The 14,543-nt window shown below is 41.0% G+C and overlaps 1 protein-coding gene across 1 annotated transcript in view; it reads right to left on the bottom strand.

The window, feature by feature from the left end:
• Nucleotides 1-12,323, bottom strand: part of Mroh9 (maestro heat like repeat family member 9) — a 57,164-nt gene extending 44,841 nt beyond the window's left edge. The window contains exons 1-6 of the mRNA XM_055624382.1: nucleotides 12,292-12,323; nucleotides 10,986-11,040; nucleotides 5,138-5,217; nucleotides 4,488-4,623; nucleotides 4,007-4,093; nucleotides 1,299-1,403 (exon numbers count right to left, since the gene is read on the bottom strand). Of these exons, the coding sequence (XP_055480357.1) occupies nucleotides 1,299-1,403; nucleotides 4,007-4,093; nucleotides 4,488-4,623; nucleotides 5,138-5,217; nucleotides 10,986-11,040; nucleotides 12,292-12,323 (495 nt within the window). The remainder of the gene's footprint in view (nucleotides 1-1,298; nucleotides 1,404-4,006; nucleotides 4,094-4,487; nucleotides 4,624-5,137; nucleotides 5,218-10,985; nucleotides 11,041-12,291) is intronic.
• Nucleotides 12,324-14,543: the final 2,220 nt, after the last annotated feature.

Raw genomic sequence — 14,543 nt, 5'->3', positions numbered from 1 at the left:
GCACAGTGCAATGCTAGTAGAGAAAACTGGGGTAATGAGCATGCGGCTTAGCACGAGGTGTATCACACTTACGGGGAAAGAGCGAAGTAAAGAGAGGAGGAAAGAAAGGCTTAGGCGCTTGGTGAACATTGGGAGAGCTCAAGACTTACTTGTTGGGAGCAAAACGGTCCATGTGTTCACAGACAGCACCAGGGAAACCAGGAATGTTACGCACAGAGAGTTGTCTTTTCAAGAAAAAATTCTTTCTATCCAGAAGGCTAGGAGCGGAGGCGGTTAATGGCGGCACTGTCTGCAGGGCCAGCCCCTACCAAGCTCCCCCAAACAGGACTGGAGGCGGCTAACAGCCTAGGTGGACTTTCTGTTACCTGTATGGCCAGAGGCTCCCCAGGCTCCCAGACTCAGGACCAGAGGGAGATACTTAGCAGTCTAGGTGACCGTGGTGTTATCTGTATGGCCAGGGGCTTCCCCCAAGCTTCCACAACTAGGGACAGAGGTAGCTGATGGCCTCCGTGGCCTCCTCACTATCTGTATGATCAAAACACACCGGTCTTTCCCTAGGCCCTTAAGATAATACATGTAGCCTATCTCTAGAATGCCTCCTCATGGGATACAGACTCTTGAGAAGAGTGTCAACGTAGTAATGCCTCCTGTGCGCAGGGCGTTGTATTATACCAGAACCCCCCCCCCCCCCCCCCCCCCCGATTATACTGTACCTAAATATGCTTACAATAAGCTGCTTGGGGTCAGACCATAGAACCCTGAACCAACATTGGCTAACTAGCTTATGTTGAATCGAATTTCCTTCTTGTCTCATGTGGATTGTTACTCTGTGGGCCATGGCATTTGCTGAGAACCCTCCTAAACCCCATGCCCCACGTAAACACACACACACACACACACACACACACACACACACACACACTAAATTATATGCATTTAAAATAAGAAAGTTTTAAAATATTTGAGAAAACAGGAAAAGAAGGTAAGGATGAAATATTTGGGATGTTACAAACGGCACTGGGTCAGCAGAGATAAGTCTAGATAGCAAATATCTGGGGTTTTGACATGCTCATAGTATGTGTGTAAAATATAACACAGTTTAGTCAATCATTGGGGAAAAAAAAAACCCTGATCTAATTGATTCCCAGTCATTTAGGCTGATGACTCTTTCCATGTATTCTTGCCTCCCTGACCATCAATACCAAGGTAGCATCAGTGACCTCAGACCTAAGGCCTAGCAAGCAGCTCTCTAGAAACGCAGTCTTGAGTTGGCAGCACTGCTGAAGTCAGTGGCTTACGTATTTCTTGACTCTCTTGGATGCAAAGATTAACACCCTGGTGATGATTATCATTGCTCGTTCTTGCAGGTACAGGTTATCCTGACTCATCCAGATGACCATTTCCTGTTGGAAACATAACGGCTCTTTCAGAACCACAGTATTTTCATTTCTTAGAGGCTCCTCTTTGTAATGTCCAGCTTTACCAAGGCAGGCAACATTGTATACTGAGTAGTTCATACTTGATTTCATTTTATCCAATATTACAACAAAACCCAACTTCCCAACTATTGTACAGCTTTCACTATTACACTAACACATCTGTTTTTATTAAACCAATTCAACAGTTATGAATGTTCAGTACAATCCAATTTTCCAGGTATTGTTAAATATCTTGTATGAGACTATGTTGTTATGTAACCTCTTTGTTTAAATTTAAGTTCATATTTTCCCTTAAAAAGCATAGAGCTTGCATTTCACCTTCAAGAGAGAATTGAAATTGTATCTAATTCAAAAGTGTCAACGTATCCCAGAATTATTCTGCTTCTTGGCTTAGATATTCTGGAGACAGCATCTTGGGTTCCGTGTGCCCACAGAAATACTAGAGGACACTGCTAAGTTTCATGGCCCGCACCTTCCAGAGTTATGGACGGGGCCACACCTGGACCTGCCTGAGTCATGGCTGGGACAGTGGAAGTATGGTTTGCTGGGATTCAAGTAGCAGAGTGTCCAAATGGAGCAGATCAGTTAATGCTGTGGTCTTGTGGGTGCTTCTCCAGGAACCATGTCTTTGGGGACCTGGCTAGCCTCGAGAATCTCTGAAATGACACTTCAGGAGCCTTCTGCCATTGTCAGCTTGATGGAGAGAGCCTGGCTTACTTCTCTGCAGGTCAATATCCTGAGTAAGCAATCTCCTGACCAGTTCACTAGCATTCTCTCTGAAGCACACTTGGCTATTGCTTATGTGCCCAGGGTGAGAGTTATCCAGACCTTTGCATTGTACAACACTTTCAATTAAAACTTTAATATTTAAATTTTGTTTCCCTTCTCTTGTTTTACTAGAACGGACCAAAAAGAAGCCATGTAGTGAAATGGACACTTTGCTGCTCAGAAACTTCTGGATAACTTAGTTCAAAAATGGAAACAGACAAGATGGAGTTACTGACATTTTAACTTCTCCACCCAGAAGAGGATCTTACACTGAAGTTTTACCTTTCTCAAAGTTCTAGGACACAGGAGTACTTTCCTCAAACTCAGCAGATGTGTAACAAGATAATCCTGTATTCTTGACTCCAGCACCAGTTCCTTCTCTCTGAGACTTACTTCATCTGCATGACCCTTGTGTGAGTGTTTCCACCAACGTCCTGACTTAAGTCCATAAGAAGATTTAGGTTTCCGCTATAGCTCACCTTCTGGCTCTCATGACAATAGCCTCTAAATTTCCATTCCTAGCACTGTAGGCTTTTTCTAGCCTCCAAATCCTTCCACCCTTATTACCCACTTCCCAAACTGATCTCGGATATTTATGTATTGTTATTAGAACAGTCCTGTTTCTTGGTACCGATTTTCTATTTAAGGCTATTCCGAGTTATTGCACAATATCTGAGATTAGGTGATTTATAAATAAAGCATTCTTAGGAATTCTTGTAGTTCTAGAGGCTATGAAGTAGTTTAAGGTCAAGGACCCCGTATGTAGCAAGGGCCCTTCTTGGCGCACATCAAATGGCAAAAAGCAGAAGGGCTGAAGAGTATGAGGGAGAAAAAGAAGGAAGGAGGCAAGTCCTTTTTACTCCCAAGAGCTTATTCTCATGGTAATGGTATTAATTAACTGCTGGGGGAAGACAACTCATGGCCCATCCATCTCTTAAAGCTCTCAACACTGTCACCTTCGGAGAACTGAGAGTCTAATGCTTGAACGCTGGTGGATGTCGCCAAGCACAGGGACGTTTGTGCTGGTTAGTTTTAAATGTCAGCTTGACGTAATCTCAAATCACCTGGGAAAAGGGTCCTAACTGAGAAATTTCCTAAGTCAGGTTGGCCTCTAGCTGTGTCTATGAGGGACTGTCCTGGTTGATGAGTGATCAAAACCATTATGGCGGCACCATTCCCTGTCCTGGACTATATAAATGAAGGAAGCTCACTGAGCCTCAGCAACCTCTGGAGTAGGCCCAGGGGTGTATTCATTTCTCTCTGCTCTTGACCACAGATATGGTCTGACCATCTGTCTGAGCTCCTACCACTGTGACTTCCCTGAAATTACAGATCACAACCTTCAGTTGTACACCAAATAAACTCCTTCCTCTCCTAAGCTGCTTTTGGTTAAGGCCTTTAATCACAGCAACAGAAATCACATTATGGTAGAGTCCTTAGCTGAGGCAGTGGTCAACATAACGCCAAACAGGCTTCCTCACAGAGCTGCCATTTTTGGGTAGACAGGAAGAGAGCTCAGGCTAATATTATTGTTTACTACCTCAACTTTCATATATTTCTGCGGAACATTTGACATGTCAGTAGATATTCATACCATTTCCTTAAACTTGATCTTTTAACAACTCAAATAAAGGAAAGGGTTAACTCTAACTTCACAGAGTTGGAAATCTAAAAATAATAATAATAATAATTCCAACATTCCAGTACTAGAGGAAGAGACAAAATGTGGTCAATTAGAAATAAGCAGATTGTGCCAAACTGGTTTATATTTGAAATGAAACCATTTGCTTTGCTTTCACCTTTAAGATCTGTATCTTGTAGAAATCTTTAGATACTAAAATAAGAAGAGTGTCTTCAAATATGTTGAAAATATTTTGGTATAAATTCTGAAATACAAAACAGAAAATACGCAATCAGCCAGCCAGCCTTAAATAAAAATTGTTCCAAATGGGTATAGAATCTTAGGATTCTCCTGATCTGCATTTTTCCGTATCTACCCTGCCCTTCAGTATTTTCCAACAAGCTCCTTTGTCTTGCTAAATCAATTAATTCAAACTGTCTTTGCTCATTTGTTCCTATAAACCTAGTACTATCTGTTAAAGCCAATGGATCTAGTCATGAGGATTTCAAGAGTATGGGTTAGTGAGAGAAAATATTATACATTAAAAAAACAAAAACAAACGAAGACAGGCGGATTCTAACCTCAATGGTACACTGTGCAGCTTGCTGCCGTATATGCCAAGGTCCTTGTCATTAGTAAAGGAAAAAGAAGGAGCCTACCTCCAGGTCCTCGCTTTCCTCAGGGCTGTCCCCCATTTCTTTCACTGAGTTAAGGTTTGGCGTGGATAATACAGTCTTGAAAGACAGCTCAGTTATCTTCAACTGTGTCTCAAACTGCACGAGAGGATCAACAAAACTGACAAGAAAAAGGAATAGAATTACTAAGTTGGTGGGATTTCAAATGCAACTTAATTTGATTGGAGTTTTCTTAGAATAAAAATACTAAGCATGAGATACAGTTCTGGGCTTTATAGGACACGCAAGTTTCAACATTTCTCTTAACAATGATGCTTTAAATATAAAAGAATGAAATTCTTTGAAAAAAATGGTATATACAGTTATTATAAATCAGAACGTATTTTTCTAGAAATACAGTTATGGACTGATTACATGCTCAGGCAAACCCACAAAGCCACACTGCATCTTCAAATTGAGTTCAAAAGAAATCTGACCACCAATAGCCAAAAATGATCTGATTATACATGCAATCCAGAAACTCTAAGAGAGACCCTAAAAGAAAATGTGCTTCTTGAAATAGGCAGAATGAATTGAGAATAATTACGTTCTTGTGATTTTTTTTTTTTTTTTAAATCTACAGCATTTGCAAGATATTTAGTTAGTGAAATCAGGGAGCAGTATAGCTTACATACCTGGAGTTCATTGCCAAGATCATGGCTTGATTAGTTAACAAGCCCGAGTATGTGTCCAATAGGAATTCAGCTTTAAATTGCTAAAGATCACAGGGAAAAAAGAAAACAAAACCCAGAGAATCAACAATTATAGACCAGTGGTGTCCTTAACACCATGTGAAGTTCTTCTGAAACTGAGAATACATTTAGGAAGCAAATCAGATTGGAGTGGAAGAATTCATAGGATTACAACTAGAAATTCTGTGACTCAACCCACATTTGTTGGTGGCTTTTCACAGCCAGCCATTACACTTTTGTAGCAGTTCAGACCAAATTTGTCCGGGATGCCTTTACCAGAGGTGTGTCTGTAAACCATCAGAAAGTTGAGTGTGATCTAGAGGTGTAGGTGAGTGCAATTCCATAGGTATAAAGTCAATCTATGGCAATGTCAGCAGGGAAGTGAAGTCAAATCTTATTGCAGAACACCTAAAGTCACCCTAGAGAGGAAGGAACAGGTGTCGCTTAACGCAACACCTAATATAACCATGTGACCACCAAACATGGTAGTTGAAGAGATCTCAATAGGAGTATGTAAGGCTACCCCTCCCAAACTGGAAAAGTGGACCCCAATTAGCCAAAGCAATGCAGAGAAAGAAAAGTGGGCTGTCACACATTATAAAGTGATGAGAGATGGGGACTGAAAACAACCCCAAAAATCAATGAAATGGAACTGAGGTTTCAGGACTAACTTTACCCAGAGGTGGTCAGTCTACCTTTGGTATGGGTGCCAAGAATAAACTGATGGGAGGATGGTCTCTTCCAGAATTAGTGTATGGTGCTGGGCCCTTGTCTTGTGCCATATTCAAAATTAAGCGGTAGTGCCCCGAAGACTTACTTATAATATGTATAAAAGTATAACGCTCTTGGAAAAAAGTAAGCAAGGGAGCCTCTGAAATTGGCTTTGATATTGAATTTTTGGTTGTGGCATTAAGGCATAATCAACATAAGTTAAAATAAGTCACATTTTAATTAAACCAAAAAGTTTCTTCAGAGAAAAGGAACACTCAAAGATACTGTAAAGATAATATGTGGGGTGGGCAAAAAGAACGGCAAAGCTCACATCTCTCAAAACTTTGGCTGCTGAAATACACAAAGAACATAACAGCGAAAGACAAATGGCCACTTGCGATGAGGATTTTAACAAAGGAGGGCTGAAGAGCCCCTCTGTCCCTTACGTACCTCCCCTACTCAGCCAGGCCTCTGCTGCAATGTTACTCCTGGTTTTAGGGCCGTGGAAACCCTTAATCCCTACTTAGGATATATTATAATGAGATCTCTAATGAGACCCGGTCCCTCTAATGTACAGGCAAATGCAGGCCATTAATTAATTACCACTTTGGAAAAAAAACTATCCCTTCTCTTTTTGCTTCATGCTCTTCCTGTGAGCGCCTCCATGGTTGAGTGTTGTGGGATCTGTGTTCTGCCTCCGTGTGAGCAATATCCCATTGGGTTTGGGTGCTTTTCTGGGTGTCAAGTTAGAGGAACTTCCTGTTTGCTGTCTGAACGAAGAAATGGCATTCCCCTGTCTCAGACACAGCACATTAAACATCTCCAAGTCCCCTCCTCCTTAGAGTTCACTCAGACTGGATGGTACAGAGGAGTTATTCTCCTTTCTCTAAAATACATTTTCTTTCTTTTATAATACCAAGCATGACTTTATTAGCCTTTAGGGAATGGTTCTTGGCGATGTGTGTTGTCAGCATGCTACACACTGCTGGAAGAATATAACATCTACACTGTAGACAACCCTTACCATAACATGAAGCTATATGGTAACTTGAAATGCCATTCCATTGTGCCAAAATTTCACTGGCTCCTGACCCTTTAGCACTGGCTGATCCAACAGCCTGTCTTTGAATAGTTAGTTCGTCCAGGTCTTTTCTCATAAATCAGGTTGCAATTGGCCCTGTGTCCTTGGAAATCAGTTATTAATATTCAAAATGTCCTGTAGTGCATTAAGAGGCCAAAAATACAGATTTTGACTAGTAAGCTACACTCTTTTAGATATTTGTCATCAAATGCAGACACCGGTGTTTTTTTGTTTTGTTTTGTTTTGTTTTTTAAGTCTTCCAGGTGATTCTAAAGTACAGCACCGTACCCTACTAGAAGGCTGTCTCCTTACTGAGTGTTCTAGTTTCAAAAATTTGTCTATCACTTTTGGTTATTAACAGTGTCATGGGTGACTCCAGGGAAGCAATGTCTTCCAGGTAAAACAGGACAGATGTACATATGAGTTCACAGAGATTGTGGCAGCATGCACAAGACCTGCACAGGTTCAAGCTAAATGGGGTCCCGGCAGGGAGAGGGGCAAGCGGACAGTCTCACTCCTAACCAAGGAGCTCTCTGTAAGGGAAATTCAGCTTACTTCAATGCAGTATCAGTGGGTATATCAACCGCACTCTAGGGCAGGCTCCACCCGCAGGAGTAGTTGGCCAATATAAAACAAATTCTATGATCTTTTTCGTTTGTTTGTTTGTTTGTTTGTTTCATTTTGGCATATTTTTGTCTTATTAGTCTTTTGTCTGCTTTGATTTACATTTCATCTTTGTGGGTTTTCTTTTTGAGAGAGGAGAGAGAGAGAGGGAGAGAGAGAGAGAGCATAAAGTCGGATAGGTAGGGAAGTGGGAAAACTCCCTGAGAGTTAGGGGAGAGCAAACATAAACAAAAGCACTGTATGAAAATTTTTAATTAAAAAGTGATTTCATCATCAATGTCAATTCTGAATCCTATCTATTAAAAATCTTTACCATCATAACTCATCCATTCAACAGCTCACTTCAGTTCCCAGGGCAGGCACGTGTTTTGGTTTTAGTGCCATTAGCCCTCGTGCTAGGCTACCAACTCTAGTGCCAGGCTTGGGAGTTTGCATAGTGGCTCTGTCACTTACTAATTATGTCACCACAGGCAAGTCACCTCCTGCCAATTTTGCTTCTTTTCAAAGTGGAATAACACTAGCCCTTCCTCTAGAGAGCAGTTATGAGGATTGAATGATTATTACTCATTTTAAGCTCTCGGAGATGGCTCACTAGTAAGCCATGAGTGTTAACTGCAGTTGTTTGAATGGGGGCGTTTACCCTGTCTCTCTGTTTCTTTCCAACTCTGTCTCTGTCTCTCATTCCTTCTCTCTCTCTTTTTGTTCTGGGGTTGTATGTAGCTCTGGAATTGAGGTTTACTTTTCCTTTCTTCCTTCCACCAGCACTTCCTCTCTTCTCTCTTATTTCCAGCTTTCCTTTTCTGTTCATGCCATTTCTTATCTCCCTCCCATTGGTCATCACTTCTGCCCCAGTGATGGCCACAAATCTCTGCTAGTGAGGAACTCATTCCCTTTGGGTGGATGTCATTTTCAAGATCCAGGTGAAGGTTGTGGTTGGTTTTCACCATCTATTCTAATTAAGAATAGATAATTATATCTTCCAGTCAGAGGCTCGCTATGACTTCTAATGAGCTTCCTTTGTGGGTGGGGGTGGGGGGCGGAAGTCCTTTCAGTTAATCCTTCGGGTTATTTTTTTGAAGACTTATTTGTGTGTATGTGTGTGTGCATGCATTCAGAGACCAGAGGTGAACATTTGGTTTCCAGGAGCTAGTTTTAGGTACATATGAGCTGACTAATGTGGGTGCTAGGAATTGAACCCAGGTCCTCTGCAAGAGCAGCAAATCCTCTTAACAGGTGAGCTGTCCTTAGCCCTGGAATCTATTATTCTTTTGAAGCAACAGGACTCCCTTGATTCAGTGAGTCAGCTTTTTTATTATTTTTTTCTTTTTTTAAACTTGTTAGCAAATCTCAAAGGACTTGTGTGTTTTGGCAGACTACGTTGCCACTTCCCTCCTTGAGCTGTCTTTGAGCAGGCACCTGTTGTCCTGGGAGGAGGCTATGGAGCCCTTTGATCACCCCTCTCCACCTCAGGGTTAAAACACTTTATCTTGGTTGCGGGTAGGTTTGGTAGCTGAGCGCTCTCTGAGTAACTGGGAAAACGTCACCAGCCAGGGAGCCTCCTCTCATCAAAACGCTTGCCCTCTGCAGGGACAACCTTCAGACAATCATTAACTGAAGACATTAGTTGTTAATGACTGTTTGCTGTAAAAGAGACAGCTAATCCACCTCTCTATCTCTAAGAAGGTCAGTTCTGAAAAGCCATCTCGGGTCTAGACATCCTCCCTCCCCTCACTCTGAAGTGGCTGCCAGCAGTTTCCCAACCACACAGCATTGCATCTCTTCCCCCTACCCAATCCTGGTGCTCTATCCTCATCCAGCCTTAATCTTCAGGAGGATTTCCCAAAAGTTCAAGAGCCTGCTAGACGTAAAGATCCAGTTTAGACACTGTGTACCGGGAGCCGTACCTGAAGTGTGTAATTGCTTGGCATGTGATGCTCTGTGCTTTATTGCACACCTGTGCTTCCTCCTCTTCCTGGGATGCACTGCACTTTCAGCTGGATAGTTTGCCCATCCAAGGTCCACTGACATCTTCTCTAAGCACAGGTAAATCTGAGGATCCCTTCACACCTGTGCCTGTCTTCTTCCACCTGCACCTTTCTTATAAGCTACAGGCAATTCTTAGCACTAACTTCATTCCCTTCTCCATTGGACTATGGGAAAATCGAAGCTAGTTTCTGAATTTCATTCTGTGTTGCATCTCAAAACTACAGCATGCTATTGAGCATGTCACAGATACTCTAAAGCTTCTTTTTGAATAGGTGAGTGAGTAAGCAGTTTGGTGTTTTCCATGAAAATGGTATCAGAGTAAGGAGACTTGCTGAGCCATCCGGGTATGGCAGGTGGGCGGAAAATCAGTAGGACTGGAGCGGATCCCTTTGAATGTGTGCTGAAGGTCATTTCCAAACGTGCTGGAGGATGGTGAGAACATATTGCTATAGGGCAGAATAATGTAAAAAAAATAAGTCCCCGCTACGTTGCATCTGCTCTTTCTCTATCTGCACAAGTTAAGTATTAACTTTAATGCATTTGCAACAGAGACAGCGAGTGTAATTTTTTTCCCCTTGAAGATTTTAGGTGTGCTAGTGAAGGTACTTATGGAATATCACATACCATGTGGTACCGCTTCACAATGGAATGCAGTGAGTGGAGACTGGTCACTAGGCAGAAAGAGAAAAGAGTGTATGTAAAGAAGAATGAAAATAATCCTCTTGTTAGTACTTAGGACTTATCTCTAAAACTGAAGTTATATTAACTTAGATGGTAAGAACACACACACACACACACACACACACACACTCCACAGATAAATTCAGTATATTCCAGAGCAACACTTAACAGAAATTAGCAAACACTAGGTTGTCACATGGAAGAGCAATGTACCATTACGAAGTGGCATTTATTCTAAACAGAGGGTGTGCAAGAGCTTGTGGTCCAACCTATGATTCAAATCTCAGGGTTGATTTTTCTAAAAAGAAAATGTTCATGATAATTTTATTGTGGCAAAATTTCCTGTTAAGGCTTCAATCTATTCTTGCTGACTACTCCAAATGCATAGCTATGCAGTTAATTTTTTAAAAATGTTGTCAACAGAAAAAGTTTTCTGTGAAGATATCATCCAATATTTTCAGAAAATTTAATACATATAAGTACTAAATTCCACTTCTGTTTTTACATATGATCAGAGAAAATTTGTGTTATCTTTATTCTTATAGAATTCATATTAAAATATTCATCATAATAGATAGCGACATGTAAGTGTTGAGAATGTCTTACTGTGCGACAAGATTCTCTGTGTTCGATAGGATTAGATAGCTGAATCTCTCTGTCTGAGTCACACACACATACAGCCCAATCGCTCATGTCCCAGAGACTTACTTGTGATTGAAAAATTTTGGGTCCTGATGCCACGTGAATTAGTCTTCCAACGATGCTGTAAGAGAGTGAAGAGCATGAATTCAATAGGTTGCTGCCTTAGGTTTTGTTTTTCCCTATCCGTTTGACACGACCTTATTATAAGATGTGGAGCTTGCATTAATGTCCAATTGTAAAAAGAACTTTTATTCTCCCGAGGCAACTGTCTTGGAGGATTATTGCCTCTGTCTGCTAAACTAGGCCTAGTCCTGGAAGCTTTTAGCCTCCATACAATCTAACCTAGGCCTAGATTGTTTTCAGCTGCTGAGACTTACTGCTTAATAAGCTCATCCTTTCTTGTTCTTTCTGAGCTCATAGCTAGCTGGTTCAATTCAGCTATTCTGGCTCAAACTCCTCTCCCAGCTGACTTATTCAATCTGGTTTCTCTCTCGGCCCCACAATTGCTCTGCTTGGCCTCAAACTAATGCCAGCATTCTTTTCTAATCTAGCTCCTTCTCATTCTCTGGTGCATTCAGTCTTCACCTGAGTTCTCTCTTTTTCTGCAACCTGTCTATTACTATACTGGTAAAACTGCCTCCTCATTCTCTCATTCTCTCTCTCTCTCTCTCTCTCTCTCTCTCTCTCTCCCCATTGCCCATTAAGTAGCTTCCCTTTTCTCTCTCATAAGAGTTGGGTGTATCCTATTCTGTCGAATCTTTTTCTGATTCATCACTTTTTTTCTGCCACTTAATTAAATATCACTTTCAAAAATGGGTGTTTTTTTTTTTTCTACAAACTAATTTTACTTTCATTGTTTGGAATTAATGGCATGTATCACCATGTCTGGACCTAAGCTTTTCTTCACCTGAAACTTACTCTACATCAGGCTGGCCTTGAATTTAGATCTGCTTGCCTTTCTCTCCTGGATTAAAGGTATGTTTGTATTCCAGCTGGATCTAAGAGATCACATCCAAAGACCTTTGAGGTCTTTGGATGTGATCTCTTGCCAGAGCAGCCATGTTCTGAATTAAAATTCCTCTATGTCCCATAAGTCTCCTAGTGCTGAACATTCAGTTTCCTAATGAACACCTATCCTTCATCATTTCAGTTCCTGTAGGTCTAAAGATAAGCACAGGCCTTTCATGCCCTCTGCTCAGGCTCCCTTTCTCCCAGTTGCAATCCTGTGAGTCAGGACTGTTGTGTCATCTGAAGCTGGCATCCTCTTTCGGGGTCACTTAGGTTACTGGTATAACACTTCCTGAGCCCATCAGGCTTGTGCCTTGTTCTCTGCAGTGTTGGCCAAGGGTTTCGCTTAGCTTCTAAAACCTACCCACACTTCTCTGTTACGAAGACTCTGTCCATGGGCCACTTACACTGTCTTGTTTCCACCAGACTACAGACACAATTACAGAGCTCCCGTATTTCAGTCAGGACCATTCATATAATCTCTCTTTAGATTAATTCAAGGACATTTTATTGTAGCTCAAACCCCTTTGCCTTGGCGCGTAATGAAAACGAAAGGCAGCGCATTGACAGGCTCAGTTCTTACCTTTATCTTTGTGGGGCAAGAATATTAGGATCAATAATTGAGGCTTGTCTCTGAATTCTTTTTATAGGCAGGCTTTTTCATAATTATATTTATTAATTTTTATTATTTAATTATTTTTATTTTATTAATTACAGTTTATTCACTTTGTATCCCCCTGTACCTCCACCCTCTTCCCCTACCAATCCAACCCTCTCTCTTCCCCACCTGAGTCCCTCTCCCAGTCCACTGATAGGGGAGGTCCTCCTCCCCTTCCCTCAGATCCTAGTCTATCAGGTCTTATCAGGAGTGGCTGCATTGTCTTCTTCTGTGGCCTGGTAAGGCTGCTCCCCCCTCAGGGGGAGGTGATTAAAGAGCAGGCCAATCAGTTTCTGTCAGAGACAGTCCCTGTCCCCATTACTATGGAACCTACTTGGATACTGAACTGCCATAGGCTATATCTGTGCAGGGGTTCTAGGTTATCTCCCTGAGTGGTCCTTGGCTGGAGTATCAGTCTCATAAAAGACCCCTGTGCCCAGACTTTTTGGATCTGTTGCTCTCCTTTTGGAGCTCCTGTCCTTTCCAGGTCTTACTTTCATAAGAGTCCCTGCACTCTGCCCAAAGTTTGGCTATGAGTCTCAGCATCTGCCTTGATACCCTGCAGGGTAGAGCCTTTCAGGAATGGCTAAGACGAATAACTCAAGTGACAACACATGCTGGAGAGGATGTGGAGAAAGGGGAACCCTCCTCCACTGTTGGTGGGAATGTAAACTTATACAACCACTTTGGAAAACAATCTGGCGCTTTCTCAGACACTTAGGAATAGCGCTTCCTCAAGATACAGCTATACCACTTCTAGGCATATATCCATAATTATATTCATTATTAAATTGTACTTTTTCAGGGTATGATTCTTTGTAAAACAACAATAACAACAACAAATTCATATACTCCACTTTGAAACTCAACTTGAAGCCTTCCTGTTCTGTCTTGTTTTCATTGTTCTGTTTCCAGTAAGGTTTTTTTTTTTTTCCAAACTTTTGAAAGATTTCATTTGTAAATGCTGCCACTGTAAACTATACTGCTGGTATTTAGCTATAACTTAACCAGATTCATGTCTTTTAATAGATATCCAATCATACCCATTTATTAATATTAGGAGAATGTCACCACATCTTAGGCTATATTTTCTTGTCGTTACTTTTAAATTTTTTTTAGTATTTTCTCTATGTATGTGTGTGTGTGTATGTGTTTGTGTGTGTGTGTGTGAGAGAGAGAGAGACAGAGAGAGAGAGACAGACAGCCTGTGTTCACCTGCTCTTTTAAAATGAAAGGTTTACATTTTTGATATAATGATTGGTTGACTTACTTTTTAAGTCAAATAAACTTTAGACAGAATTTGTTGCTTCCCAAATAGGAGCAAATGCAAAATTTTCTCATTCATATTTTCTCCTCTTCCTCACTCCTCATAAAATTATATTTGACTAAGTTACTTAATACAGTCTTTATACCTTGTGTTTTTAGTACTTGATTAATTAATAACCTCTAAGTGTTAACATGAAGCCATTACTGTACTTATATGACCTTCTCCATATCTTCTACTTTCTTATTTTATTAGTTAGTTATTTACATAATATTTACATACAGTTTGGTAATGACACCCTCCCCTTCCCTCATGCTTTAGCACTATATTTGGATAAAATTTGTGCACAGACCCAGGCTTTCTCTGGTCATTTCTTGCTGGGCGACTCAAGTTCATTTTCTATTAGTTTATTGAAGAGCTCCTGGCAATTGCATTCCTCTAATTGTTCTATGTTCAGAACTGTTTTGTCACTCTTGGGCTACTGTGTTTTCCATGACAATTTCTTGAATGCTGCCTTGTCGTCCTCCAGCTCTCCTGTGGAAGAGGCGAAGCTTGGCTTGCCTTTTTTTTTTTTATTTTTATTCCTTCTATGTAAAACTTTGCCCTGGATTTTCTTTCTCTTTCTTTCTTTCTTTCTTTCTTTCTTTCTTTCTTTCTTTCTTTCTTTCTTTCTTTCTTTCTTTCTTTCTTTCTT

Source organism: Psammomys obesus, unplaced genomic scaffold, assembly GCF_907164565.1.
Source record: "Psammomys obesus unplaced genomic scaffold, mPsaObe1.curated_primary_1811, whole genome shotgun sequence".
In the NCBI taxonomy this organism is placed as follows: domain Eukaryota; kingdom Metazoa; phylum Chordata; class Mammalia; order Rodentia; family Muridae; genus Psammomys; species Psammomys obesus.
This window is presented reverse-complemented; position numbering and strand designations above follow the sequence as displayed.